The sequence below is a fragment of the Buteo buteo genome, chromosome 2, assembly GCF_964188355.1.
Source record: "Buteo buteo chromosome 2, bButBut1.hap1.1, whole genome shotgun sequence".
NCBI classification, from domain to species: Eukaryota; Metazoa; Chordata; class Aves; order Accipitriformes; family Accipitridae; genus Buteo; species Buteo buteo.
This window is the reverse complement of record NC_134172.1, coordinates 9,107,506-9,134,532: the sequence shown is the minus strand read 5'-3', so window position 1 is coordinate 9,134,532 and position 27,027 is coordinate 9,107,506. Positions and strand designations below refer to the sequence as shown.

General features: G+C 40.7%; 1 protein-coding gene across 1 annotated transcript in view; it reads right to left on the bottom strand.

Annotated features, from left to right (window-relative positions):
- DPP6 (dipeptidyl peptidase like 6) overlaps nt 1-27,027 on the bottom strand; it is a 418,950-nt gene that overhangs the window by 176,088 nt on the left and 215,835 nt on the right. Inside the window, exon 2 of the mRNA XM_075045285.1 lies at nt 3,401-3,515. Coding sequence (XP_074901386.1) covers nt 3,401-3,515 — 115 coding nt within the window. The remainder of the gene's footprint in view (nt 1-3,400; nt 3,516-27,027) is intronic.

Genomic DNA, 27,027 nt, shown 5'->3' with positions numbered 1-27,027 from the left:
TGCTGCACTCTATCCCATATATGTCCCAAATTACTCTCTGTGGGCACTGCAGGATGTTCAGCACTGGGTTTAGAGCATCTCTGCATTCCATGCCTTGGTATTGCACTGCAAAACAGGCCTTCAAACCTACAGCAAAATACTTATAGAAGAATGGTTTCCCAGGCTGGAAGAGGGCCAAGACCAACAGGAACAAGTAAGGCATTCAGAGGTAAAATGCAAAAGGTTATTTGTACTAGTATGAGAGTGTCAAGCTGGACTCCAACTTTATCATCAGAAGGAAGACTTAAAAATATTTGAAGCATTCTCAAGTATTGTGCTCTGCCCATGCCAGACTGTATCATCCACTTGAGACATTTCCAGTGAAGAAGGTTTTCTTGTTTGTTGTTTTTTTTGTTTGTTTGTTTGTTTTCTGATTTTATCCTCACATTTTGCAGCAGCTCCCCATGAACATCCACAAAACTGCTTCACCTCCTTCCTCTGCTGTCCTCCTGCCCCTTCCTCACCTCTTGTTCAAATATCCATCACTTATTTTTCAGTTTGGCTACCAAAGGATAAACATTTCTTCTTCCAGTGAACTATTTTATGGCAGGAAAATGCAGTCTCTGCTTCTCCTTTTGGACAGGCTCCTCCACCTTTCCCACTTCTACCTCGTTGGGACGTGCTATCCCCAGTTGGGATTAGCAATGTAATGCTTTTTAGGTTTGTCAAACCAGCCTCAATGTCTCATTTAGCACTGGCTGGTGGGAAATGCCTGTGAAACGAGCCTCCTGTTACCCTGTGCCATAGTCCCTCCTCATAACAAGCTCCAGGGCCAGTGGCCCAAAAGAAGACTGAATTCAGCTGCTGCCAAGCCACAGCAGCAACCTAAGCTATCTATTTTACCCTTGGCAGAGTCTCACCATGAAACAGTTTGGATCCATAATAAAAACAGAAGCAGCACTGAGCTCAGAGGTTTTGTATTTGCATGTAGGATACAGCTCTGAAACACCAGCAGGGGAAAAAACAACCCAAACCCAGTTTACCAGCAAATCAGGTAATTAGAAATCTCAAAAAGCATGAATAGAAGCTTTAGCATAGCAAATGACTTTGCATATTCTTAAGTTTTAAGCACAGAGACTCTCTCAATGGTGTTATTTGGAGTTGTTAAGTACATACCAATAACTGTGATTCATGTATATACGTGTCTGTGCACATCCCAACCAAAAAATGTCTTTGTGTATCCATATGCAAATATAAACACACAAAAACACTCATGAAATTCATTTATAACTGAATGTAGGTATTACACATTCCCACTTCTTACTACATAAAATACAATGTCATCATAATAACCCATATTTACTTGTGTCTTCCTAAATTAGAGAATGTTAACTATAAGATCTCAGTGCTCATTACACCTTTTCTGTCTAGGCATTTGCCTGGACAACAGCACTTCAGTATCTATAGTCATAACAGTCATTACTGGATTTTATGGGTGATTTTCTTGATGGAGAAGTGGGAGTAGGGTTCAGAAGTCCCAAATGAGGTCTATAGTGGAGCCCAGAATTGAAACCAGAGCTGCTAAATGCTCACCAAATATCATTCTGACCATCCTTATAAAGAAATCATTATTACAGGTGGTCTTGTAAAAGGAAAGACTTGTGACTTTAACTGTATTTAGGACTGTACAGGTATGTTTATGCTTCTCCCCATGTATCCATCTATATGGAATCCTGCTCTTCGACAGAAGTGGCACCCATGGTCTCATCTATGCAGTGTGAGCCACTGACAGCTGCTTGAAGCCCCAGGGTATGGGTTTAGGAATCTAGGCTTCAGTGTGCATTTCTGAAATTCTGGGACTGCACTTCTGTAAATAGAAGGCAACATTTCCATACCTAATAGGTAAGGGATGATATTTTTCACTGCAAGTGGTGCCTGATATGAGTATGGTCCACAGACCATGCCCCAAACCATCTCAGGGATGAACTGCACTGTCCAAAGGTGTTAAATCTGAACACTAGCAAAAGTAATTTAAAAAATGATCCTTAATTAAGTTTAACCTTAATTAATTTAATTACTTAATTACTCTGGCATGATCATGTGCTACTTACACTTACACTGAAAACTTCAGGATAGCATAAAATAAACTGAACACAGCATGACGATAAATAACCAAAAGGATAACATAGTGATTGTTTGTTTCAGTCATTTTCAAATTAACTCAGTGCAGTCCTGTATTTCTGGATTTATCACTGTCTCCAGTCTAGCATACAGCAGGACTGTGGGATAAGAATTGTGTCATGGAAGATGGCCCAAATCTGCTGAACTGCATGTCAGTTCACACGCTACAAGCTGCAAATTTCTGCCACACAACTTCCATCTCATTTTTCCACTTCACTGTCCTGTGCCCTTCCATTTCCTACAGTTTCATTTTTCCCTTGCCTCCATTCCCCTCCTCAGCTCTGTGCTTTCTGTCTTGCTGTCCCCCAGAATCACTCACGTGTACTCATCCAAGAAGGAGCCTCTTTTCTTCTCCTCTACGTCCCTCTGCAGGGGACCTTCTGCCTTCTCCTGTGTTTTGTAGCTCCTCACCCTTTCTGACACTGAATTCTCTTTTCTATGTCTTGTCTCTCATCTGTTTATCTTTTCGTATTCAGATCACAATCTTCTCAGAGCTGCAAAAGCGCATTATTTCTGCTCCATAAGTAGGCATGGAAATTTACAGGGCTGTATAAATATGTAATAATCAATAATCATAATGATACCACATTAAAATTCAAGCCTACAGCTTCAGCAGCTACTGTAAGAGAAGTAATTTACAGAGGTTACGTGCACAGAACTTTGCTCAAACTTGGTAAGGGGATTAACTTAAAGAATCTCTCATTGGGAAGTTACTAATGTGGTTAGGTGCTACCTGGCACATAGTTATCTGGAATAGCTTTGTAAAGCTGAAACACTACGGTCTGATCTAAAAATCAATCCAGCTGAACGGGATGGGAGTTAGATGCCTAAGCATCGGTGCCTAATGCCATTTTAGATGGTCTAGGATAAGCCACCTAACTGGCAGCTGATGCTCCATGTGGGCATGATCTTTAGGAATTCCTGTGTCCTAACCGACTGCTCTATATAGATGTCTCTCATACCCTGGCACATCTAAAATGACACTCCCCACCTATGTTTAGGCAACCAAGTTTCACCATTGTACCTTCAGCTCAGCAGCCCTGATCTTTAAATCGAACTGTGAAAGTCTAAAACAATCTACCTAAAAATGGCCTTAGACTCAGCATCACATCAAGCTAAAGAACAGGAAGGATGATTCCTTTGATGTTAACTTTGCAGTCAGCCTGCTATCCCTTTCCCCTTGGAAGTGTAAAATTACAGAAGAAAAACAGAATGGAAGTGAGTTAGAGGTTATAAATACCTGGAGTCAGGAGTATAACAGAGGTGACAATCAGGGAGCAGATAACGAGAATAACAAGTAAGGCAATTGCAATTCCTTTCCAGTTTCTTTGTGGAGGATTACTCCCCACCAGCTCCTAGAAACATCAAAAGAAAAAGAACATTTAGAACAGGCACTTAGACAAGGAAACAAACAGCAGAATCCAAACAGCAACGTATTTCCACAGAACCACACCATGCACCCTGCAACCATGGTGGGTGAAGCCTGTAAACCAGATACAATTCATGCTATTATAATACGTTGCGGTATTAACTGAATTCATTCCAAGTCAGATTACGCAATGAATAAATGCAATGCACCCATAGGATGCTCGGTAGCGTAACCCACACTTCCCACCGCCTTCTCGCATACAGGCACCAGCCACCCACACCAGCACTCATCCAAACTCACTTATCAAAAGCCAATTTCCTACCAACCCTCATTAAGTCTGGCAATAAAGAGCTTTACAGTAACTTCCAAGAGACTTTTATAGTAAGATGCCAGAGAAGAATACAGGAAGATGATAAATAATTCACAGGGGCATGTATGGAGATAAAGATCAATAAGGATATCCCCACAGTGAATTTTTCTGCCTTCCCAGAAAACATCACATTCCCTCAGCCCACCTTGCATGCATTTCTAGGTTGGCAGGTCTAAGGACATGAAGACAGGATTCACATCTAACATACAGATTAAATTTAATCACATCCTTAAAACTTTAGAATAAAAGCTCCATCACTATTCACTGATTAGGTTTGACTTCACTGTGGTTGTACCATATGTTCTGTCTGCGATGTATACAGCACCCCTGCTCTCAAGACTGAGGTTTTTATGAAGTGCTGTGTTCGCATTCACAAGATCTTAAATATTTATTGCACTTATCTCTTTCATGCTTTTTGATGGATTCCCCTTAGCACTGTGCATTAAATGTGATTTCATGCACACATTGAAGCATCCCCAGGAACTGTATGAAATATCAGTGCACTTCACTTTCCTAGAAGACTGAATTCACTAAAGGGATCTGGCCTCACAGCCAGAACAAATCTGGATGCTCCTCCTCCTTGTTGACCTCACCAATTTAGTTTTTTTGCCTCATTTCCTTTATTATGTGGGATGGCGGGTCTAAGACAGACCTGCTGGTATTTCTTTAAAAGATTCTTCTTTTTTTCTTTTTTAATTTTTTCAGGAAAACAGAAAGCTTTCTAATAGACTAAATTCTTGTGTAATTCAGAGAGTTTGTTTCACTTATAGTAACATTTTCTTATACACAGCAACATGACTGAACAGGGGAGTCAGGCAAACCTCACAGCTTTGGTTTCAGAAAGCACTGGAAAATATTTTTCAACTTTTTCCATATCAAGAAAAAGACTCATTCCATTTCACAGAAAAAGATAATGTTGAGACTCTCTTCCTACATGTTTGGGGATCTATCCATTACAAAGGTTATAAATCTGCAATGGAAAGCCAAGTTTGAGGCATTAAATGTCAGAGGTAGCATCTTTATTTCATTATTTATTCTAGTTCTGGAAAAGACATGATGGTTCTCTTCCTTCTGGCAAAGAGGTGTAGAGGTTAGCAGCCCCTCCCCTCATTGCCTTCCCTCCTCATTTGCACTTGGCTTTCTATTTGAAATGAAAAATAAATAAAGGAACAAATTTATAGTTTATTATTCTTACTGGAGAAAGGTCTGAAAAGTAGGTTAGGAGCCTTGAGAAATGCAATTTTTCCAACAAGAAAACAAAGGATATAAATACTCTCATTTTTATAGCATCTTCACCCTAAGCACAAATAAAAAAATTAATTAATTTAGTCTTCTAACACCTTTTTTAGGAAACTGTTACGGTGCCCATTTTTCAGGTGATGCAAACAGGCTTAAAAGAGAGTCTGTGCCTTTCCCAGGGTTGCACACAATAAATGTGAGAAATAAATCCAGGAAAAGAATTCAGAGCTTCTCAGTAAGTGGTAGAAATATTCTTGCTTTCACAGCAGGGCACAGTGGGACCTAGAGGGATGACAGGAGAACTGGGGAGAAGCAGGTGAGAAATCACAGTGCTTCTACCCAGCCAAGCCCTAACAGTGTCTAAAGACAGAGGTAAGACACAGACAACATTACAGGACTGGTGGCAACAGTCCACACTCCTGAAAACAATCTAACAACCCTTTCTCCCCCAAAAAGGTTGGAAGTTTTAAAATTGAAAAAAAATAGTTCACGGACTTGAATTAGTCCTACGAACCCAGCTGTAGTTCAAAAGTTTAGTAAGACCTTGAATTAAGTGAGGTTTCCCCATCCATGAGTCCCAACGTGTTAAAAATCCACACACAAGCTTAAGCTTTCAGGATATCAATACTTCCACTGAATCCGTTATCACATCATAATCCCATTAATTCTTCAGTCATTCAATCAATATTTGAGCAAAATCACAACAAAAAAGACTGGGAATTTCTAGTGTATCAAGAGGAGGAAAACTATTAATAAACAAAACCTCAGTTTTAACACACTGCAAGGAAGCAGAAAGGAATGTTTGCACTTTCTTTTCAAAATTCCATCAGGAAATTTCCCCTGATAAAAAGAAAGAAGAGACAAATGACAGTTCAAAGAAAGGTAAACAGCTTTATTCAGCACAAGATTGGAAAGCAGCTTTTTTGTTCTTCTTGGTCATTTGAAGTCTTTTTCGATGGAATCACTTATACTAAATCCGCTGCACACACATCGTACCATATATAAGCTGGCACTGACGTTTTAGATCTTTTCTATCTGTATTTCTGTTAATTCCAGAGGGATGTTGCTGTGTCATTGTGAGCAGCTTGTACTTCCAGGAGATTACAGCCTCACCACTGGTCCGTGATAGCCCGTGCCCTTGGCAGCAAACTCCCCCCTTCGACAGGAGTTCCCGCGGGTGGACGTCAGCTGCCTCTCCACATTGCTCAGGAAAGCCTCTGTGCTTGGGACCAAAGCTGGGAAGGTGTTTAATTAAGGCAGGTACAGATTCAAGCACATAAATAGTGTTCCTGAAGTGGCACCTCAGAGGGTTTGCTACCAGCGCACAGCACAAAGCTGTAATTTGCCTGTTCCTGAAAGATCCCAGCTTGCAGATGAAAACACAGAGATCTAAACCAGCCAGCAAGCAGATACCCTTCCTGAACCATGGCTGTTAATCCTAAAGATACCACTTTGGTTTTAATACTGAAATCTGAGCATATTACACAAATGGAAATAAACCAAGCACGCACAATTTCTGCTCTGATGAAATGATTCTACTGAAAACAGCATAAAAGGAAGCATTAAAACAAAGTCACTCCTCAGGAGGAGTCCCCTGCTCTCTGCTTCTCATGAAGAACTAACACAACACCTGCATGACCTCTGCAAGCAAGCTGAAGCCCTTCAGCCTGGTTTTTCTCCTTTTTTCCTTTGCTGTTTGTTTTCCACCCCCTTCTTTCTCTTACATAAAACCTTAATTGTTTTTGGATTAGGGAAGTAAAGCAGATGTTACCACAGGTTTTAACATAAGCACACTTCATTGATGCTGCATACTAAAAACTGTAAATGTTATCACTTTCATCTTCATTTATGATTGAAAAATAACGCTACCCACCTGTGAAGTTGACTTTGAAGCCATCAATCCAGACATCTACAGTATTTTAAGAGTCTAGAATACAGATCTGTGATGACATATTTTCCTGCCTGTGAAAGAATCACTGTACTGACATGTTATGGATGAAGGCTGGATGTGCTCCAATCCAAGATGCTGTCAACAAAATTATTTCTTGCATGTTTATTTGAAACCTGTCAAAAGTCTGCCAGCATGGTGGCCATATTACAATAATATAACAGCTTCTTAAAACAAAAACTCATCAAGCACAACTTCTTTTTTTTTTTTTAATAGCCGTACCTATACTGCTAAATGAAAGAAGGACAATATAGACATCACTTGTCAAGCATTGGTATTATTTTATAAAAGCTATACAACCTGGTGGGCCTCTTAGTCTTTTTCAACATGGATTTGCCACTTTTGTGCAATGACATCAAACCCTAGGTGTCTTATTCTGGAATACATACATTCCAGATACATCTGCTGTACATGAGGGCTCTTGCTGAAGCTGGGCCATGGCTGCAGAAAGGCAACTAAGCTCTCCTCTCAGTTATACCAGTGTAAATCAGAAAGAAAAGGAAAAGAAAAAAAAAGAAAACCCAAGGAATTAATGGTATGAAATAAAAGCAGGTGAAAGATGTTTTATTGCCTTCGGAGGTGGCAGAATGGGGTTTATAGCAGTGGTTTTGTATGGTTTCCATACTTGCCGTTCTTACAAGCTCTGGTCCTTGCTTTTTTTTTTATTTGTTTCTAAATTTTAGCTAAATAACCTGAAATACTACACTCATAAAAACAGTAAATCAAAAATCTTCTAGCAAGCTTGTTAACACACAGTGAATTGAAAAATATGTATTCTACAGTCAACTCATCGTACCTCGTTCTGAATGAAAACTTTTGCCTGATGACATAACAGTGAGTGCAATGACTCTGGAAAGTCAGCTCACCAATTTCAGAACATGGGGCAGAATAAAAACTTTGCTGAGGAATTAAGGTACGGGAACACTGTTGTCCCTGGCAAAAACTCCCATGATGTTCAGTGGAAAAATAATCTTGCTGTTAATTAGTTCTTTATAATACAGAATTGCTGCAGATTATAACTGCTAAACAGTACAACGAATGAGATAAAGAGTAGGTAACCCATACTGTTAGATTATTAACCTTGTGTTGCGAAAAGAAATATTAATAGCAATGATAATGGCAGTAAACTAGATGCATTGCAGCGGTTACAGCAGGAGGTTTGCTGAGACCTCTGGTTATATTGCGGATCGATACTGCCTTACTGTCTCATTGCGATCCTCTGCCTGCCCGGGTCCTCTGCCGTTCATCTGCCTTAAATTTAGGATGGAGGTTCTTGGTGGGCAGGAATCATTTTTGGTGCCCTGCCTGGCACAGTGGAAACCTCAATCACTGAAGAACTTAGGCAGCATCATAACATGGATAAACAATAATGAGCAGGTAACTACATCCTTCTCATCTCTGAATTCAAGCTGAGTTACTATTGCTTGGGGTTTTTTTAATTTATTTTCTTTCCTTTCCTTCTCCTCCGCACCGGCCTCCCTCCCCTCCTGCTGCTGCAGACCACCCTGAGCTGTGCTCCAGCTGAAGTGTGATGCTGAATAGCAATGGGTTTGCAGATAGACTCAGAGAGCCTAGGCCTGAGGCTACAGTAAACCCAGTCGTTCAGATGCTAAAGGTGACACTTCAGAGTGAGAGGAATAAAAACCCGGTCTGATTTTACAAATGAGGCATGGCATGTGCGTGGGCTTTCCTGCAAAGCCCCAGCTGAAAGATTCAGTGAGATAAAACCATCCTGCCTGTTGCAGTGATGAAAGACAACTACGTTATGTTTTTCTTCATCTTCTGTTGATAACAAATGCTTTTACTAATACGGAGCAATGACTTAATAACAGTTAACATCTTTGCTGCCTACTCCCCGGCACCGTGAGAAAAATCTTTTACCCTGCACACAATGCAACCCACTATCCTGCCCTGCCTTTCTGGGAGGCTCTTTTTTGAATGCCCTAAAGCCACTCCTTTTGGCCCCGTAGCTACATCTCCTCTCACAATTTTCTGCAAAGTGCACATATGCAAATGCTTTGAGGTTGGGCATTAATGGAGTGTTTGAGAGTGAGCGAGGAAAAGGCTGTAACCATAACACTCAGCCCTCTGTAGAAATAAACCTTGCATGTTTTATGTTTTGATAGAGCTTTCAGTCTTACATGTTTCTATTACAAAGCCAGTAGGAGAAAACAATTGCCATCTGCACCTTACACCTAACTGTTAACTTTAACAGATGATGGGTCTTCCACTGTTTTAGAGCAGAAGGCACCAGATCCTCAGCTAGCATTGACTGACACAGATCATTGGCTCCACTGGAGCAAAGCTGGTCTGTGTCAGCTAGAAACGAAACCCAGTGCTACTTCTAAATTTAAAAAAAAAATCTGTAAAAAGATCTCGATACAGTAATATCTGGGATTCCTAGCTGTACTCTACTGCAGAAATGGATATTTAATAACTTCCCAACATTTTTATGAGCATTATGATGAAACAGTTTTGGATCCCCTCCAGACCTAGCAGCACTAAAAGATTAATTTATCAACTCTATATTTTGAACTGGCATCTCACATGACTTTTGTACTCAAGTATAGTAACCACACTGCAACATCCTCCTACTCCTTCCAATGTATAAATAAGCAGTATTGTCATTTAAAGCATTCCAAAATTATTCCTAGTGCTTAAGGACAGAGTGACTGCATGGAATTTCCAAAATAAATTAGAATTTGGGAACGTAGACTCTGGAATCCTGCCAGAGGCCTATTCTCAAGGTGACAAAAATTCAAGCTGCAAACACCAGCTGGACCTGTTGCACTAAGCGTGGCTCCAGCCCAGGGCATGGCCAGCTTCTGACTCACGCCCAGGAGAAAGGAGGTGGCAATGTTGTACATGTGTACGACACATGACACGTGTGATTAGAGATACTTTTAGCCAAGAATTGTGATGGTCTTGACTGAACGTCATCTTATTAATCTTCTTCACTTTCCCACCACCAGTTTGGTTCATTCATCTGCGGTAACCTAGATGTTTTTATAGCACCTGGCGCAGTGGGACTGCGAATCCTCACGGGGGCCCTTACCTGCTACTGTAATTCAAGTCATAATTAAAGATCCATTCCCAATAGTGACAGAGCCCATAAAATCAACAGCATTTCTTTGATTTTATTTCAGTGTTTGATATAAGCACACACATTCATCCACTAAAACAGAACCAAATCATCTCCTCGGGTGAAATATCCGCCACGACACCGGCAGAACTTGGCTTAGAATTTTTTTCCATAAGAGTTTGTTATCATCAGATCTGTGAAAAGGCTTGGCAAGCCCAAATGCCACAGATTATACCATTGAGCCCGGGACCCCTGTATGCCACAGCACTTGCTGAGCTCCAGTTTTTCCACTATAATGCTCTGACAGCCTGGCTCCCTTCAAACTGAGCCACAACGCACACACAAGCCTCGAACATTTCATACCCATGCAGACAGCATCTGCAAAAGGTGATGTCGCCAAGGCATGCCAGGATGACATCTCTCTACTCTATTTCTTGAAGAATTAGGATCTCAAGAAATGGGAAAAGAAGCTTCTCTGCAATATTTGAGAGCTTGGCGAAACCACCTCTCAGCTTTGTCGTCTCCCCTAATTCCAACAAAATGCCATTCTGCTTACATTTGTAAAAAGGCAATTACAATTTTTAGTGAAACTATATTTCAGAAAAAAAGAAAATATCACTCAATTTATGGCTCTGAACACCAAGGAAGAATTTGTGATAAGGGAAGTAGCAAAGTGTTTAATCTCCCTGAGTAGAAATACAGACACCCAGCATTAGAAATTCTGTTTATTATTATATTTTACCAACTCTTAGGCATGTTTTTTTCTGTAATCTAGTTTGTAAATAATTTGTTTCTAAATGGTACAGGTAGGAAAACATGAGGTGAACAAAATTTAATTCCTAAATAATTTGTTTGGCAGTAACGTGAGAAAGAGCTGTGAAGACAGCCAAGTTTTAAGGTCGCCGTGCTGCAGAGACAGTGGGAAGAGAAATATGAAAACGGTGGGTACAGCAGGGAGGAAGAAAACGGGTTTATCAATTTCATTTTGCACTCTCCTGAGGTGTCCATCAAACTCAGGATGCAGAAATTGTACTGCGTGCTAAGAAAGTAAAAATTACCTCACCGGGTTACTTGCAAAACCTTCTGCGATACAGTAATTATTATATGAATTCATGTGTGAATTAAAGCAGCTGGGGGCTAGGGGAGGGTCGCTCCTCCTTTGGTCGACATACGTAACTCTCATTAATACGCAGCAAAGCTTCATGCATGTATGGGGAAATAAAAAAACAGAAAGAGAGAAGCACTCTCAGTATAATCTACCACACCAACCACCATCTACCATTACTCTCTGAAATATATCAGCTGCTTTTTGTTCAAAATACGTTTCCTTCATCATCACTTCTTACAAAAGGATGGTGGATGGGGGATTTCAGATGAGGTCCCTGGCTGGCGTGAGGGCTGCAAGGGGATGGCTCCTGAAGGTCCTGCAGCCATGGAGCAGCTGGGAAAATCCACGGTCAGAGATGGGATTGACCCCTGAGTCCTGGAGTGACATGGGGAGGTGAGGGACGTGGACAGACCAAGGGGCAAGAAGACGGTATTGGATGGCACTGCAGGGAGAAGGAGGCTGCAGTGACAATTCAGAGCTTTTTGGGGGAAAAAAAAAAATTGATCAGAGCCCATAATAATGGGATTTCAAAAGTAATGACAATTACCTGAACCTCCACGATGAGACACAACTTAAAATGCTTTTACAAAGAAAAATGTCCAGACTAACAAGCATGTGATGATAAAATCTGTTTTGTGTGCTCACTAAAACACTCTCCAAATTTAGTAAGGAACCAGCAAAAATCACATATTTCTGTCCTCTGTGGGACTCGAGTGATGTGTGTTTTACATAAAAGTTGAGTTCAGCAGGGAAAAAAAAATAAAAAAATCCCTCCAATAAGCCAATAGGATCTCACTAAAGAGAAAAGTTCCTCCCCATTTCAAGCCAGAACCTGCCCTTATTGAGGTCAATAACAACATTTTTAACAGCATGCCTGAGTCCTTCAATCTTCTCCATATATCATAATTAATCAGATTATGGTGCTGGATTTCTCAAGCATCTGAGTATCCTATTAAAATCAAAGTATGGTGTAGGAGGTATTTAAAATGCAAAGTCCAGAGTTATTCTGGATGCTAAAATTCACAGATTATTTTTATACATCTTTCACACAACTTTTATTTCAAGCAACAGTTATTTACTGTTTTGAAAAATACAAATTCTTTGATGTATGGATGTTTCAAAGACAATGCAATTGCATTATTCATCACTGTAGCAATATTTATATTAAGATGCTACTTATCATATAATTTTACCTTTAAGAGAAACTTAACTTTCTGTTGGTTCTAGGATCAAGTCATATTTGATGTGTGGGGTCTCTAATGCTGTTGCCAAATGTAGAATGCAGCCAAGATTTTAATGAAATTTATAGAAGGAATATTCTTCTCTGATACAAATGTTAACAATGTTGAGCAATAGAAAAACAATGTGTAAGTGTGGGCCTGTATTTTACACACTGCTTTTAAATGAAAACACTTTAGCAGTTCTTGGAGCAGGATGCAGTATGAAGGCTTTTCTCTCCCAGCTAAGTCCCCTTCTCCCCAGCCTGTACAGCCAAGATCTTTTTGCTTAGTCTCTCTCCCCTTCTTTTCCTCTCCTGAATCTTTCCTTCCTGGTTTCATAAGTAAATACAAACCAGTAAATAAAGCAAACGAAAATCTGTTCTCTTGCACCAAGGGCTATTGGCAGAGCACACCTCTCACCCACCACAGCCAAACCCTCTTACACTGCAGCATGTCCGTATCACAACTTCTTCACCAAAACAGTTCCTGGGCTGCTCTGGACCCCAGGATTTGCTGCAGCATTCCTGGCACAATCCTGCTAGTAATGGGCCAAAACCATGCCTGGGAGCATGCTAACAAACCACACTAGTGATCACCTATGCTTGGTCCCCTGCACCCCCCCAGGTTACCTCACCGTATAATTGCAGCTCTAAACTCTACCTGAATCCCAAATCCTAAACCTAAGCTATAGTCCCCAACTCACCCCCAGTTCTGCAGCTCTTCAGGAAAATCATTTGCTTGAGCTCATACCATTACTCACGCAGAAGTAAGGAGCAAGGGACACAACAGCAAAAGGATGGCTCTCTTTTCCATTTTTTATAATGTTAACTATTTCCTTCCAGCTAGCAGCAACTTGTGCTGCCTTCCATGAGCGTTGCTTGGATAATGAGGCAGGGAACAGAGACCACAGGCTGCGAGACTGTCTTCAAAATAGCTGGGAGACATCTCAGTTCTCCTAATGGGATTTGCTCGGGTTTTTCTCAGATATTCTTGAAGCAGAAACCACTTCATGGATATCCCGATTTGACGTTCATGAAGTTTAAAAAACAAAAGTCTTAATTCCCCCTGGCCCTTGTCTAGCTCTAGCTTAGGGAAACTGTAGTTTGAAGAATTACAGCTCTTTGAAGGGCACTCGGGCTTTTGGCATGAGGTGCCAGCAGGCTGGCTCAGCACTGAGTGCTGCTGTCAGGCAAAGTGACTCCAAGGTCTCCAAAGGTTTATGAGTCTTATGCTTGGTCTGTTTTAATTGATTTCTATTTTTACTAGGCTTCTCACAGCACATTACAAAGAGCTTTGCAAAGTCATTTATTTACATTTTCAAAACTTTCTGGGTGGCAGTAAACATAACCAACAAACAATAAGTCATTTTTCCTCAGGAAAGCAAGATACCAACTTTCTTTCCCATACTGAGCTGTGTTAACTGTGGCACAACACCACAGGAGCATGACCCCTTGTATCAAAAGAACACTTCTCTGGCTCAGTTTTTGGTTGAAAGAAATATCTTTAATTCAATACAATCCTGAGACTCAATAAGTGAATTGTAGACTGGAACTGAGACATCCATGTTCCCACTCAAAAAAAAAAGCAAAACTGACTGACACACAAATTGCAAATTTTTCTCCTAGAAGATCTTTCACGAGGGTCACTGCCACCCAGCAGCAAAACCACTGCATTATCATGATTATTTTTAATCTCCCTGCACAATTCATGTTGGTATCTTACCAGCACTGACAAAACCACCTCTTCTCCTGAATCATGCTGCTGGTTTATCTGTCTGCTTTTCACTGGCTTCAAGTCATAATGTTTCTGCTGTAACCAAAATCCTTCCTTTAATTTTGTGACTCTCTCACTTCTGATGTTAAAAGTGAGAGAGTGTGGTTTAGAAAGGACCCTTTTGTATTTGAAACTGTAGGGATATCATATTGATTTAAACATGCTTTAGGCTTTGAAAAGAGAAAAATCACCCAAGCAGACACAATGACTTGTGTGTGGCAGTTTTATTGCATCCCATGAAAAAAATGCTCTAGAGATGGGAAGGAAAAAGGCAAGTGCCCAAGAAAGAAGTTTCTTTTCTGCACCTCTCCAACCTGTTATTCTCTCAAGAAGCAGGGTTTGGCTTCTGGAATTAAGGGGTCTTAACAGACCCAGCAGGCAGAGAGCACCATGTCCACATTCCTGATCTAAACATATCTAAAAAAGTCCTCTGTCTTCATCCCCCTGTCCATCTTACTTCGCAAGACTTAAAGCCACCCCAAACTCATGTGATGCTGCAACAAACCTTCCACTATAGACTTCCCTACCAAGTACCCCATCCAGCCCTCTCATGTGGTGCTGCAACTACCACGTTGCACCATGCACAGACCTCCTCAGAGGTGTTCAGATCCTCAATTCCATGTGGCTTCACTGGGATTCAGGCACAGAAACACTCCTGAGGACCTGGGCCCTGGTACCTCTCTTCTCTCTATCTAAATTCCAAGATAAAACTCCTCCATAACTAACAAAAGAGTTCAGAAGTGATCAGATATGTAGCAGTGGGAGAAGGAAAATGATTGGGGCTGCAGCACCAGTATTTTTAAAGAGAGAGAAGAGCATTAGCACAGCCAGGATTTCATTTACCATGTGAAAAATTTGTCCAGAGCAGAATGGGAACTCTACCAATTAATATAAACTACAGATGCTTCCCTCCAATAACCAGAGTTACAGGGATCATTTTTCTTTGACACACACCATAAGGAAGTGAACAGGTTAATGTAGTGTATGTGACTGCATTTTTAAAAATCAATTTAAGAGAATTTTCTCTGCTGTAAATTAGGCTCTGGCACTAGGGAAAACCATCAAACTCAAATTAAAAAAAGGAACAAAAGAATTTAATTTAAAACTATATTGTGATTGTATTGCTCATTGGTGCACACACAAAAATCAACAACAGGCATTTCATTTTTACCTTCTTTGATTACAAAAAGGCTATTATCAGTGAAAGATGATGTTGAATCATAATTAGAAGCAGGACTCTCCCTCCTACCAGCCTGCACAGCTCAACATTTTCTGTAACGCAATATAAAGTAATTTTTGTCAGAAATCCCCTTTGTCAGCTCTCCTCACATTGACCAGATTGCGACCCCTCTACCTCCAGTCACACGCGCTTCTGTGTACTCAGAAAAAGCAGGGTTTGGCTTCTGAACTCCAGACTTCCCATTCAGCAAGACCTTACATTGGCCTAGCTGCAGCTGAAGACATGAAGAAATGTAAGGGCAAAAATGATGAGGCTATAGGACTCATAGTATCTGCATAGAAGATCTGAACCAGAGTTTTCAGGATTCCACTAACTTTAACTGGCAGGAGAGCAAATCTCAGCTGAAGTCCTGCTTTTTCAAGAAGGCTAAAACAGTTCCCATAATTTCACGGCATTGTCACAGGCTCTCAATTCCCCATTATCTGACTTGCAAACTATAGACTCCTCTGCCCCTCACAACTATACATAGGGTATCTTCTTTAACTGGAGAGAAGAGGACACCCAGCAGTACAGTGACATTCACGCTCAAAGCTACAAAAAGAACATGTCCTCGAGGTGACACAGCTCCCCACGCTGTTTCCCAAAACTATCACCAGTCATAGCCCTTTTGCTTTTCTCAAGTGACATTTGCTGTCACCAAACACAGGAATTGAAAGGCGGCGCTGAGGACAGCAAGATTTTATGACATGTTCTGCGTCAGTGAAGTGAAGAAAGAGTATGACACAACTGATCTGTGCTCATACGTTGGCTGCTGTGCCGGTTGCCAAAAGATATCAGCAGCACAATGAAGGGACAGACAGGTCGCATGAGCTACTCAAGATAAATCAGCTGTGTTATTTTCCTTCTACTTCATTGACATAAATACCTGCATCATTCCCCTTGTGCATTCAACAGCCTTTCATCTGGTCCATCACTGAAACCTCCCTCTATAAAGAGCAGATAATTGTTAATGTAAGGAATCGCAGTTATTTAATGATGACAGATTAAACTTCAACCATTGCCAAATGCTGCCTTGAGGAAGAGAGGCCAAGGCTCTTCTGCTCTTGACATTTTTCTCTCCTGTAGTGTCCCCCACATCGCTGATCATGCCCCACACTACCCTGCCTGTCTCTCCACAGTATTGTGGGATTTTCTACCTTTTTTCTCCAGAAATTCTTCACCTGTTGGTAAACAGTGTCAAGAGTATGTGATTATATATTACCATAGTCTTTTATATCTGACCAGGCTGCTATAGACCATTTGTTCCCTCCTCTTACATCTGGTTTGAGCTATTAATGAAGGGAGTGTCAAGTGCTAATCTTTCAGTTGCCAGGATAAAAAACAATGTCAAAGCCCACCACTTCCACTAAAACCTGAAAATAAACAAATGAGCAAGCCACGGTACTAAAATATGTGCAGTCATTTTTGTCATATGCATTTGGGCAAGGGCAATGAGGGAGACAGGATAAACAAAACCAAACCAAAACAAAATGAAAACAATTAGACTTGCACAGATTCATTCACTGCATTATATTGCTACAGCAGAGAAGTATATATGTGTATATATATACACACACACGCACACACGCTCCTTTTTTTTTCTTTCAATTTATTGGCATGGGAAAGCAGAGACTCACCCCTACACACACACCTACTTAGCTCTGTACGAGAAGTCAGTTCTTTTTTACCCACTAATTTTCACCTCCTTTGAAATGTGAAACAAACTGTCCGTTTGTAAGCTAAGTGGAGCTGGACCTTGGCTCCTCTGAGGAAACACCTCACAAGTCGATAGCTGCAGCCCCTTCCCCGTTGGGTAGGACCAAGCAGCAGCGGTGAACGGCAGCAGAGGTTCATGGTTTCAGCTAATCCCCTCCCCATATGGTCAGGGACTATGACTGTAGTGAATAATTAATGAAAAATATGTCTGATCAGAAATTCAAAAGAATTAGAGCAATTGCAGAAGTAAAAGCTAGTGTTTTCCTTTTTCCTATTCTTTCTTTTTTCCCATTCTTTCTTTTTTCCCGTGAGCTTCATTGGGCTCACAGGGAAAAAGAGACCCTTAAATCTGAAAGCACACCCCATCGCCATGCGTGCTCCTGAAAGCGTGGTGGCTGTTGGTATGAAATATCTGCCCTGTGCCTCGAGTAGCTCACTAGGGCACCTTGAGCTGTGCTGTAATTGAAACACGGATCTCAGTATTACAATACCTGCCTGAGAAGCTGGGATAAATGCTGGGGCAGTCAGCCTGGGCTAAGCTTCAGGCTCTTGCAGCCACATGCTCTTGGGACCCCCGCGAGCTAATTTAAAGCTAGGACTTGGGACAGCGACTGCAAAGCAGACATGCTCTCATTTACTTTTTAGTAGGAGGAGGATGGAGGAGGAAGAACTGTATGTTTTATGACCTCTCCTCGTTAGCAAGAAATATGATAAGGCTGTGCCTTAGTGCCCAACACTTTTTTGCGGTCTTGAAATAGAAAAGAAAAAGCATTGCTTTTTTGTACATAGTATTTTGCCTTAATAAAATATCGCTATCATAGCCTTATAATGTGAAATGAAAAAGTCATATTATTTTCAGGAAACCTCAGAGCAAACTAATGGGGCGCTACAAGCCTTGGATTGTTCTTTTTTTCATTTTCTTGGCATGAATTTAACAAAAAAATTCAGAATCTAGTTCATTCTCTTACATAACCCTTTGTGAAGGACCCTTAAAATTCACATCAACAGTATCTCATTCCCACTTTTCCCTTAATTTCCATTTTGTTTAATGGCTTCATCACTATTTATTTGTGATCTCAGGATTTTTTTCACCTCCTGAGAGAGAGAAAAACTCTCCTGGGTAATAGGACAAAAAGCTAGAATCTGTCTGCTTCTGTTGTGCTTCTGTAAAAAACATATTAACAAAAAAATTCCCTTGCAGGGAATAAGCCCAGTTCTACTTTTTTCCCTGGGGTCTGGTAACACGATTCCAGTCGAGAGTCCAGATACAAGTGCCACGTGAGGAGGTACTCTCAGCACGAGTTATGCAGTCACACAGCACATCCCCTTTGCAGACTGAAGACACAAAATGTAAAATAATCAATCTTCCAAGGTCCTAACAAGCCCCTGTGTTACAGGCTGTACCATGCAGGCTGCTTCTAGAACAACAAAAAATGTCTGGCACAGATAGAAAAGACAGCTAGAGGCTTGTGTCAAATTTCTTTGTGAAATTACACAAGGTACTTAACCTTTGTCCTATAACTTTTCATGGGAAATGAGAACATTTGCCATACAGGCAGGAAGTCATTATCCCCCATGGGAATGAAAGATGTCTTGATATAATTCTGATCCTTTGACAACAAGACTTCTGAACCCAGACACCCTCAAAAGACAAGTCTACAAACGTCTGTGCTTGGGTTCATGCTGAGCATGGACTGCCCAAGAGCCTCCTATATTCTGTACTATCCACACTTTACATACCTCTTCATCACAACTCAACTAATTTCTCACTTACATTAAAGCTTATATTAAGAATTCAAATTCCTAAACCAGCAAATGCATCTGTTGTAGTAAAAAATATGTGGAAAAGCCCAAATGAGAGGAATGGCTGAAAAAAAGTTTAATTTATATAGACTTTTTCATGCTTGTACTAGTTCAGTTTTCTGATTTTGAACTAATCCCTCTCCCCATCAGTCAGTCACTCTGTGGTAGAAGTGACTAACCATGCATGGTGGGAGCCCACAGTTCGGATCCAGTTTTTGATCCAGTAGTTGACAATCAGTTAACCTCCGTCACTAGCGATGCTAACCTCCTAATCTGCATCTTCCTACCTCCTCACTGGTTTGTAGCTTTTGCTGCCACTGTTTTCCCCATAGTTTTGCTTTTCATATGGTGAGAAGATGGGACACCCTCACTCTAGGAACAGAGATTTCTGGGAAAAATGGAGGGTTTACTAGCTCCTATAGTTTACTATACAAGATGTTTGGGTAATTACATCGAAAGCAGGGTTGGGTTGTTAAAAGCCATTTGGATGCCTGACTGTCCTCAGTTTCCCTGTAGGTGAGGCTCCCAAACATCTGTAAAAATTGAAGCCCCAATTCCTAAGCACCTCTCCATTTGAGTTAGCACCCTTTAAGACCCATATTCCTATGGGTTCCCTGCTTACATACAGCAAATAAAACCAATATCCCGCGAGGCTTTTGAGGCAGGGGAGTAGCCTTTGAAGGTTAGCCTAACACACGAGAGGTTTGCTAGCCGGGGAACAGAGCAAGGGTGCAGCTCCCCTTATTTCTTCTCATCACGAGAGGCCAGAGCTCACCCGCGGCACACCAGCCTCCCCACTCTGCTCTCAAATGCCAGCAATGTCCCCTCTGAAGCCACGGCCAGATAACAAAACACACGCTCCCGCGCTCCAGCTGGTCTTGCATCCATGCCCACAGGCAGCACATCTGCGGTGTGAGCAGCAAGGGGGGAGGTAAGGGCATCATTTCAAGTCAGAGGAGCAGGCAGTTACAGCTAATCGACTGTCTTCATCGCCTTGTCAGGACAGGAGCATTTGAACTCGGCTTGTAGAACACCATCGGGCGTGCTATTTGTTATCTGCTGTTCTGCACAGGTAGATGTAATCTCCATATATTTTATTAGCTCCTGTTACACTGCATGAATGGATATCACATAGAGTTCCAGCTTACCACTTTCATTATCAACTATTATTACATTTGTTGCAGAGGGAAGAAGAATCCCGTTTCCCTCTGCTGCTGCTGGGATGATCATAGAAGTCACAGCAAACTGCCTGAGCATCTTTCACGGAGTCTGATTCGGCAAAGACCGCTGCCACGGGTGGACATGGGATCAGCAAGAGGTGGGGATGCTTGGCCTGCCTGATAATGGGGCTGTGCTTGGAATCAGCCTCTGGAAAAATGCTTCCCATGTCCATTAGGGATGACATTTACCTTAGTCCAGATGGCATTCATCACCCTCTGTGCACCATTTAAGCTCTGAGCTCAGAAGGATGGTGTGTGGTGTATGGGGATGATGTGTGCAGTTCTTCTGAACTGCAAATGTCATCCATGTGTGCATGTAGCCATTTTTTTAATTACTATTTTAAGGGAAATGTGGGCAATTAAGCAAAGGAATAGAAAATAGGCAACTTCCAAAAAAGTAAAACTCTCTTACAGTTAGGCTTTGTTTGTCTGTCAATGTTTCATTGAGTAATTGCCCAGTATGCCTTGGAGTATTGTTGATTTCATCATCTAAACATAAATTTAACACTGTATATTATGGGCAGCTCCTAAAATCAGTAACTGTATTTAATACTTTACTAAATCCTTTTGATAGCAATTAAGAAATGCTGCTGTCAGTTAATGCATGATACTGCACTATGGCTTTTCTGCCTCCCTTCTGATAGCATGCTCTGCTCCATCCACTGGGAAAACACCGCCGGGAAAGGGCTATGATTTCCTTTGGCCCCACATGCCCCATAGGCTCAGCTGCAGATGAACTCAGGAAAGCATTTAATGGGATGCCTTTCTGTAGTAGTGAAACCGTTTGAACTTGTGCTCAAGTCCCACGGACTTCAGTGGGGTGCAGACAGGAGTGCTTAGGCACTTCCTAGATATTTTGGTCTATGATTTGCCAACATAAACACTTGCCCTGCAGAGAAAGTCCTAAGATACACCGTAGGTGTCTATAAGAGCGGTATCCTTTCCCTGGCGGGAGGATGCCTGCCCTGTGCACAAACTCCTGCATGGCCGCCCTGTAGCACCCAGCCCTCTCTGTGCAGTGTGGGGAGCTGAGCCCAACTCATGGGTGTCTGTCTCGAAGCGGATCTGGCCCTTAATCAGGAAAGGGAATTAAATATTATGGTGTTTCACATGTTAATGACTCAAGGATATAAATTATACTTGGCACAACTTATTAAACATCTCATAAAACTTCATCAACGTGACAGAATATATCCTGTGTTTTCCTGCTTTTTAATCATTTTAATAAATCAGATAAAAATGATGCCAGAATGTAACCATTACAAGAGAAGATTATCAGGAGTGTAAAAAAAAGAGAAACAGCCTGCTACCACACACCTCAGAAGACAAAACACAATGAGGTGTTTACAAGGTTGGGTCAGAAAACAGAAACTCTAATTAAGTTTCGATATGATTGATACTGTAGATTTAACCACTCCATTATACAAGGCAAACAAATGAAACAGTGGTATGTTTCCTTGTCTTGCTTTAGCCTGCATCTCAAGGCTGTTTATAAATAGTTAAACAGCTGTATCAGAATTCATCAGTTTTTAGAAAAAAATTAAACCTCAACATTGATATCTACGGTATAATGACTTATAAATCAGTGCATAATTAATCTTGATATTAACTGCATACGCTCATGGTGTATGATTTATTATGGGTTATTCATCTAACTTCTTCTATGGGTATTACTTTATGTACATACAATCTAATAATTTTTCATGCAGTAGCAGGTGCTACTTCATAATAAAGACATTAACATTTTTGGAAAAAATACTTTTGTGTCAGTTGATCATTCTCTATTTTCACTTCTCTAATGGACTCGATAGTGATTAAAAATTAAACCTGAAGTATAGATCTCACACTTCCATCTTCATCCTGACTGCCTTTTTCATCATGTTTCATAATGTATTTTTCTTATTTCAAAAACATTGCTATATACTTATAGTTTCACATACCTACAGCCTTCTTAAATGTATGCTTATTTAGGGAGGATAAATTCCTCTATTGTTTCCTCTGTTTAGACTGGGAGTTCTCCGAAAGGTTTTAGCATTTCAAGAAGCAGTTCATTCAATTCAACTAATAAAGCTCTTCTGGACGATGCTGTACCATGTTGTGGGATACAACCATTACTTTTATTTTGCTTTGTAGCTCTAAATTGTCTTTCTCCCTACATGAACTCCAGCTACTGCAAGACAGGTGGTTACTTATTCATCAAAGCAGCTATCAGAGATACAGTCCCTAAGACAGCCAGACAGGTCCTCACTTGTCTTTGAGAAATGTTTCCAGATAGAGCTAAAAAGGAAAGCCCAGCGCATATCAAATAATTTGAAAAATGCTTGGAAATAAATGCAAAACTAAAAACATTCCTGCGGCAGCCAAGAAACATACGGGGGAACAAAATGTAAGGACCACATCTGACCACAGTAGAAACATAACTATTCAAAAAGAAAATTTCCTATACTAACACCACTTCTTTACTCCTCTCTCAGATATTCCTCCTCAGACTAATCATTTATTTATAGACTCCTCTAAATTCAGCCAGCCTCCCAATGAGGTAATGGGATGATTGGATAAATTGGCAATTACCAGAAGAAATGCTGCATCTTCTAAAGAAGATGGTGAAGTTTAGGTTGGCATTGGACAGGGAGGGTAAGATGCAGGCAATAGACATATATCCACAACAAATAAAAGAGAATTTACCAGTAGTGACTATCATTCTGCTAATAACCAGATTTTCAAATTCTCAGCGATCTGGACAGTGGACAATAAAAGTTCCCATCAAAACTATGACCTCCCTGTGTTAGAAATTGTCCTAACATTACATGTAAAGAGCTGAATTAAAAGAAGCAGTGTTGACCCTAAAGCCTCTGTTAAGCAAATCACTGTTGACAACCTGAAATGTTTTAACATCATTAGTGTACCTCTGAGACAGACAGCAGCCAAAAACCATGACGTTCTCTGAAATCGTTAAGGTGTTTCTCTCAACCCTGTCAGTAAGAAAGTGCTTTCGGAGGTCTCCCTCTACCTGTACATATTGACACAGTGTCAGAGAGTTAATTTGTTAATATGAATCAAATTCATGTGAATTATGATCTATTTCAAGATGCTCTATCTTCGGCTACCGAATCCTGTCTCAAGACAATGCCCTGCAGCAGATTCACACCTAAAATTGCGGTATTCTGGCCACAGTAAAAAGCAACTATGTTCACCATATGTTTACTGGTTAAAATAAGAGTCTTACATAGATGTGATGGATATCTCCTTTGAAATAGGCAATGAGCTACCACATGGATGCAGAAGTTAGTAGCAGTCAGTACAGCACCAAAGTCCAAGCAGGTGGCACTACCTGCCGTAGCGAGCGATGCCCATTGCTCCCCAGCTTAGCAGCGTGTGTTCACACACAGAAAACAGGCTCTGTGGCCCAAAGTTACTCTTTCAGGTGAAAAACCACGAGCTTTCCAAATTGCTGTAAAGTCATAAGCCAGATCCATGCTAAGATAACAGCTGTTTGCACATGATGCCCTTAGAAAGCAGCCTGCTGTGCTGTCACTGAGAATAACAGAAAATTGCTTTAGTTTGGTTTTCCATAATCATTCCCAACTATGTTTCAGAGTTTAAAGATCTAATCCTGTTTGTAAAATTCAATTAGGCGTCACAAAAAAATAATTAGTCATTAAAGTTTTAGATAAACAGATCTAAGCTAAGAACAAAACTGCACCACTACTCCAGTGAATTTCAGGATTACAGCAAATCAATATACTGTGTCATATCCCTGTAAAATATTATCTGCAGTATAGCTTGTTTTCTCATCTGTGCATGAAGTTAAAAATTTAAGTCCAGTTTTCAGTGACTGCCATTATGGTGTAAACATTAAATAAAAAGAGTAAAAAATATTCACCTTCCATACAAGCATGTTTCTTTTTACAATAGGTGGCCAAGTAATGCCCTGGCTTTTTGGAGTGGCTCAGGACGCAGAAGCCCTGAGGCAGAACAGCCTCCCAAAGGGGAGGCAGCACGGCAGCGCCCGCCTTTTATTAGACATCTAACATAGCAGTGCAATGACAACTTTTATTGGCAAGCAAATAAAAATTAGTCGAGCTATTTTTCATTTTCTATCTTTGTTTTCCATGTTTTTTTTCTTTCAGGGATATCTCAGGGTGGGGCAGAGAGGAAGTTTTGGGGGAAGGAGAGAGTGTAAGAGTTTGCAAATGTTATTCTGAGTGGTGGTATCAAACAAACCCCAAGTGTGGAAATGGCACAACTCGGTTTTGCTCTCTCTTCTAAAGCAGATTCTTGTAAGCCTGTACATTAATAAATGTTAATTTTATCCCACTGTGTATACAATGTGATTTTCAAATTCCTGTTGATTTAATAAAGTAGGTGTTCAGCACTTGCAAAAACACTGCCGTTTAGATAGACACCTTCAGACAGATTTAGGTATTTAACCTGAAGAGTCAACATTTGCAGTTCTCCAGCAGGATTACTTAGGCTTTCAGGGCAAACTTCTACATCGTCAAATGTTCTGCATGTTGTGCTAACCCAGATCCTTGCCTTGCCCCTACAGATATGTCTACACTAAGTAATTAAACATGGCCTGGCCCAGGCAGTGGGGCTCAGTTGTCCATACTCGTTGGCGGGGCTTTGACTCATGCCACAAGCCAAAAAAAAAAAAAAAAAAAATCCCAGAGGAAAGTTTTGAGATCAGCCCAGAAGCATCAAGTGGCCAACTTGATCTGCAGTGTAAAAGAGCTGAACAGTGTGGAGGTGTCCGAGTGTGTCCTGCCGTCACTGAACGGGCCATTACAGTGTTTAGTTTATTGGTATAGATGTGAGGTTTCTGCCAACTCAGGAACAAGTCCTTAATGAGCCAGGAAGAAAGGAAGAAGCTCTTTTACATTTATATTGTATTGAACGTTCGCTGTCCTCTCATACGTTTCTGGGATGCACGTTTTTCCTGAATCAATGTGGACTTTATTCCAAGAACAAGCTGATAAATTCCCAAAGAACTGACAAGAAAATCTTGGGGAAAAGAAGAAAAACAAGCCTTTTTCTTCTCAAATATTTAATAGCTGGAACCTATAAAGAATTGTTGAAGATCTGCCAACATTTCCAATGATTTTCAAAGTCATACCATTTCTACTTGCTCCAGAACTGCTGATCTCAGCAAGCATGCCCTTCTAAATAATTTATTGGCGTTTCTACATAAATTAGATACTTAAAGGTGAAGATGCCATGAACCTTGTGGAGGCTGAGTGCTCACTACATGGACTATAATCCATCAACCCAACAGACAGATTTCCAAACTGGCTTAAACCCCAGCAGGCTCACTGCTTGGAAATAGTTCAAGGACTCCAGAGACTGCAATACGCTATTGAAATGTCACTTGTAGTAAAAGCACATTCTACACAAAAATAAATCACCATAAGATAAGGTATAAACCTCAGATAGCTATAAATTGATCATTTAAATCACATGTTAGTTACTGCTCACAAAAATAAGCAATGCAAAAAATATGTTTGCTTCACCTAAGGACAATGTATTATAAAAGACAGGGCAGTTTACAAGGCAGAGCCATCAGCTAAACCACATATCTGTGTAAAGTTTATATTCTTCAGTAACACCCTTTGGTCCCACCTATCAGTTTTTAAAGTCACCATGGGCTTTTTTTTTCCCCAAAACTATGTAACAACAGATGACTGCTTTGCAGGATTTGGTCAATGGAAAATGTTATGTTGGGATGTTACCCTGTAACTACTATACTTATAAAGACTCCCTGACAGCTAGGAAGGCAACAATCTGAAAAAGATGATGAATGATATTTCAAGAAGAAAGTTGAGGATGAGAAACCTGCAAACAAAACCCACTGCACTAGCAGGAGCAGATCAAAATCTTAAGTCTCCAAAATTTGTTTGAGATGAAAAAGGAAAAAAATTACCAAAGGAGGCTCCTGTCCTGGCTAGAGAATCGCTGCAGCCAAGGTTGTGTAACTATTGTTAGGATGGGTCCATTGTTTGGATGGTTCCCTGAAACACATTGGTATGAGGGGTGAGAAAAGCCAGTGATGAATTAAACGCTAAAGGGGATGGAAAGATGATAAAAGCAGCATTTCCACCAGAAACCACGAGTGTGGGAGTGGTGAAGTTGCTACTTGAGGCAGAAGAGAACAAGATAGAACAAGACTAAAAGTGGAAGTGAGCAGGACAATCAGCACCAATATCTCAAGGGTTTAATTTACAAAGAGTAAAAAAAAAAATATCACCAGGAGCTCAAAACAGTTATGAAATCAACACTGAGGGCCTAAAAGTTATGGAAAGCCTGAGTTACAGCAGGTAAAAAAACCAGGGATAAGAAGTGAGTGTCAGTGAAGGTTATTTTATCTCCCCAGTCTCTGGGTGACTAACGGCAGCTCACCAAGAGATGGGAGAGGAGTGCTCAGCCGTCCGTGTATGATCACAGCTGCAAGTGCAAGAATTCCCCTTCGAATACAAATCATGGTTTGCATTTATTAAATGGGCTAACATTTTCATCATTGGGAATTCACGGGAATGGACACAATGGAAGACGCCAGCATAGTGAACTTTTCAGCTGTTAGCCATAAAACTCTTTGCAAGTGTTTTTTTGATCTAATTCATAGCACGAACTCAGACTATGTGGGGGCCCAAACAGAATGAATCAACTAAATGGATGATGGTCACTGAAACTAGAGAATTTTCAAGAGTAAACAGAATTTGTGGCATCTGGGTTTTTTCCTATTTATTCTTGACAAGTCTGCTTTGCCAATGGATTAAAAATGTTTCACCGCCTGTTATTATTCA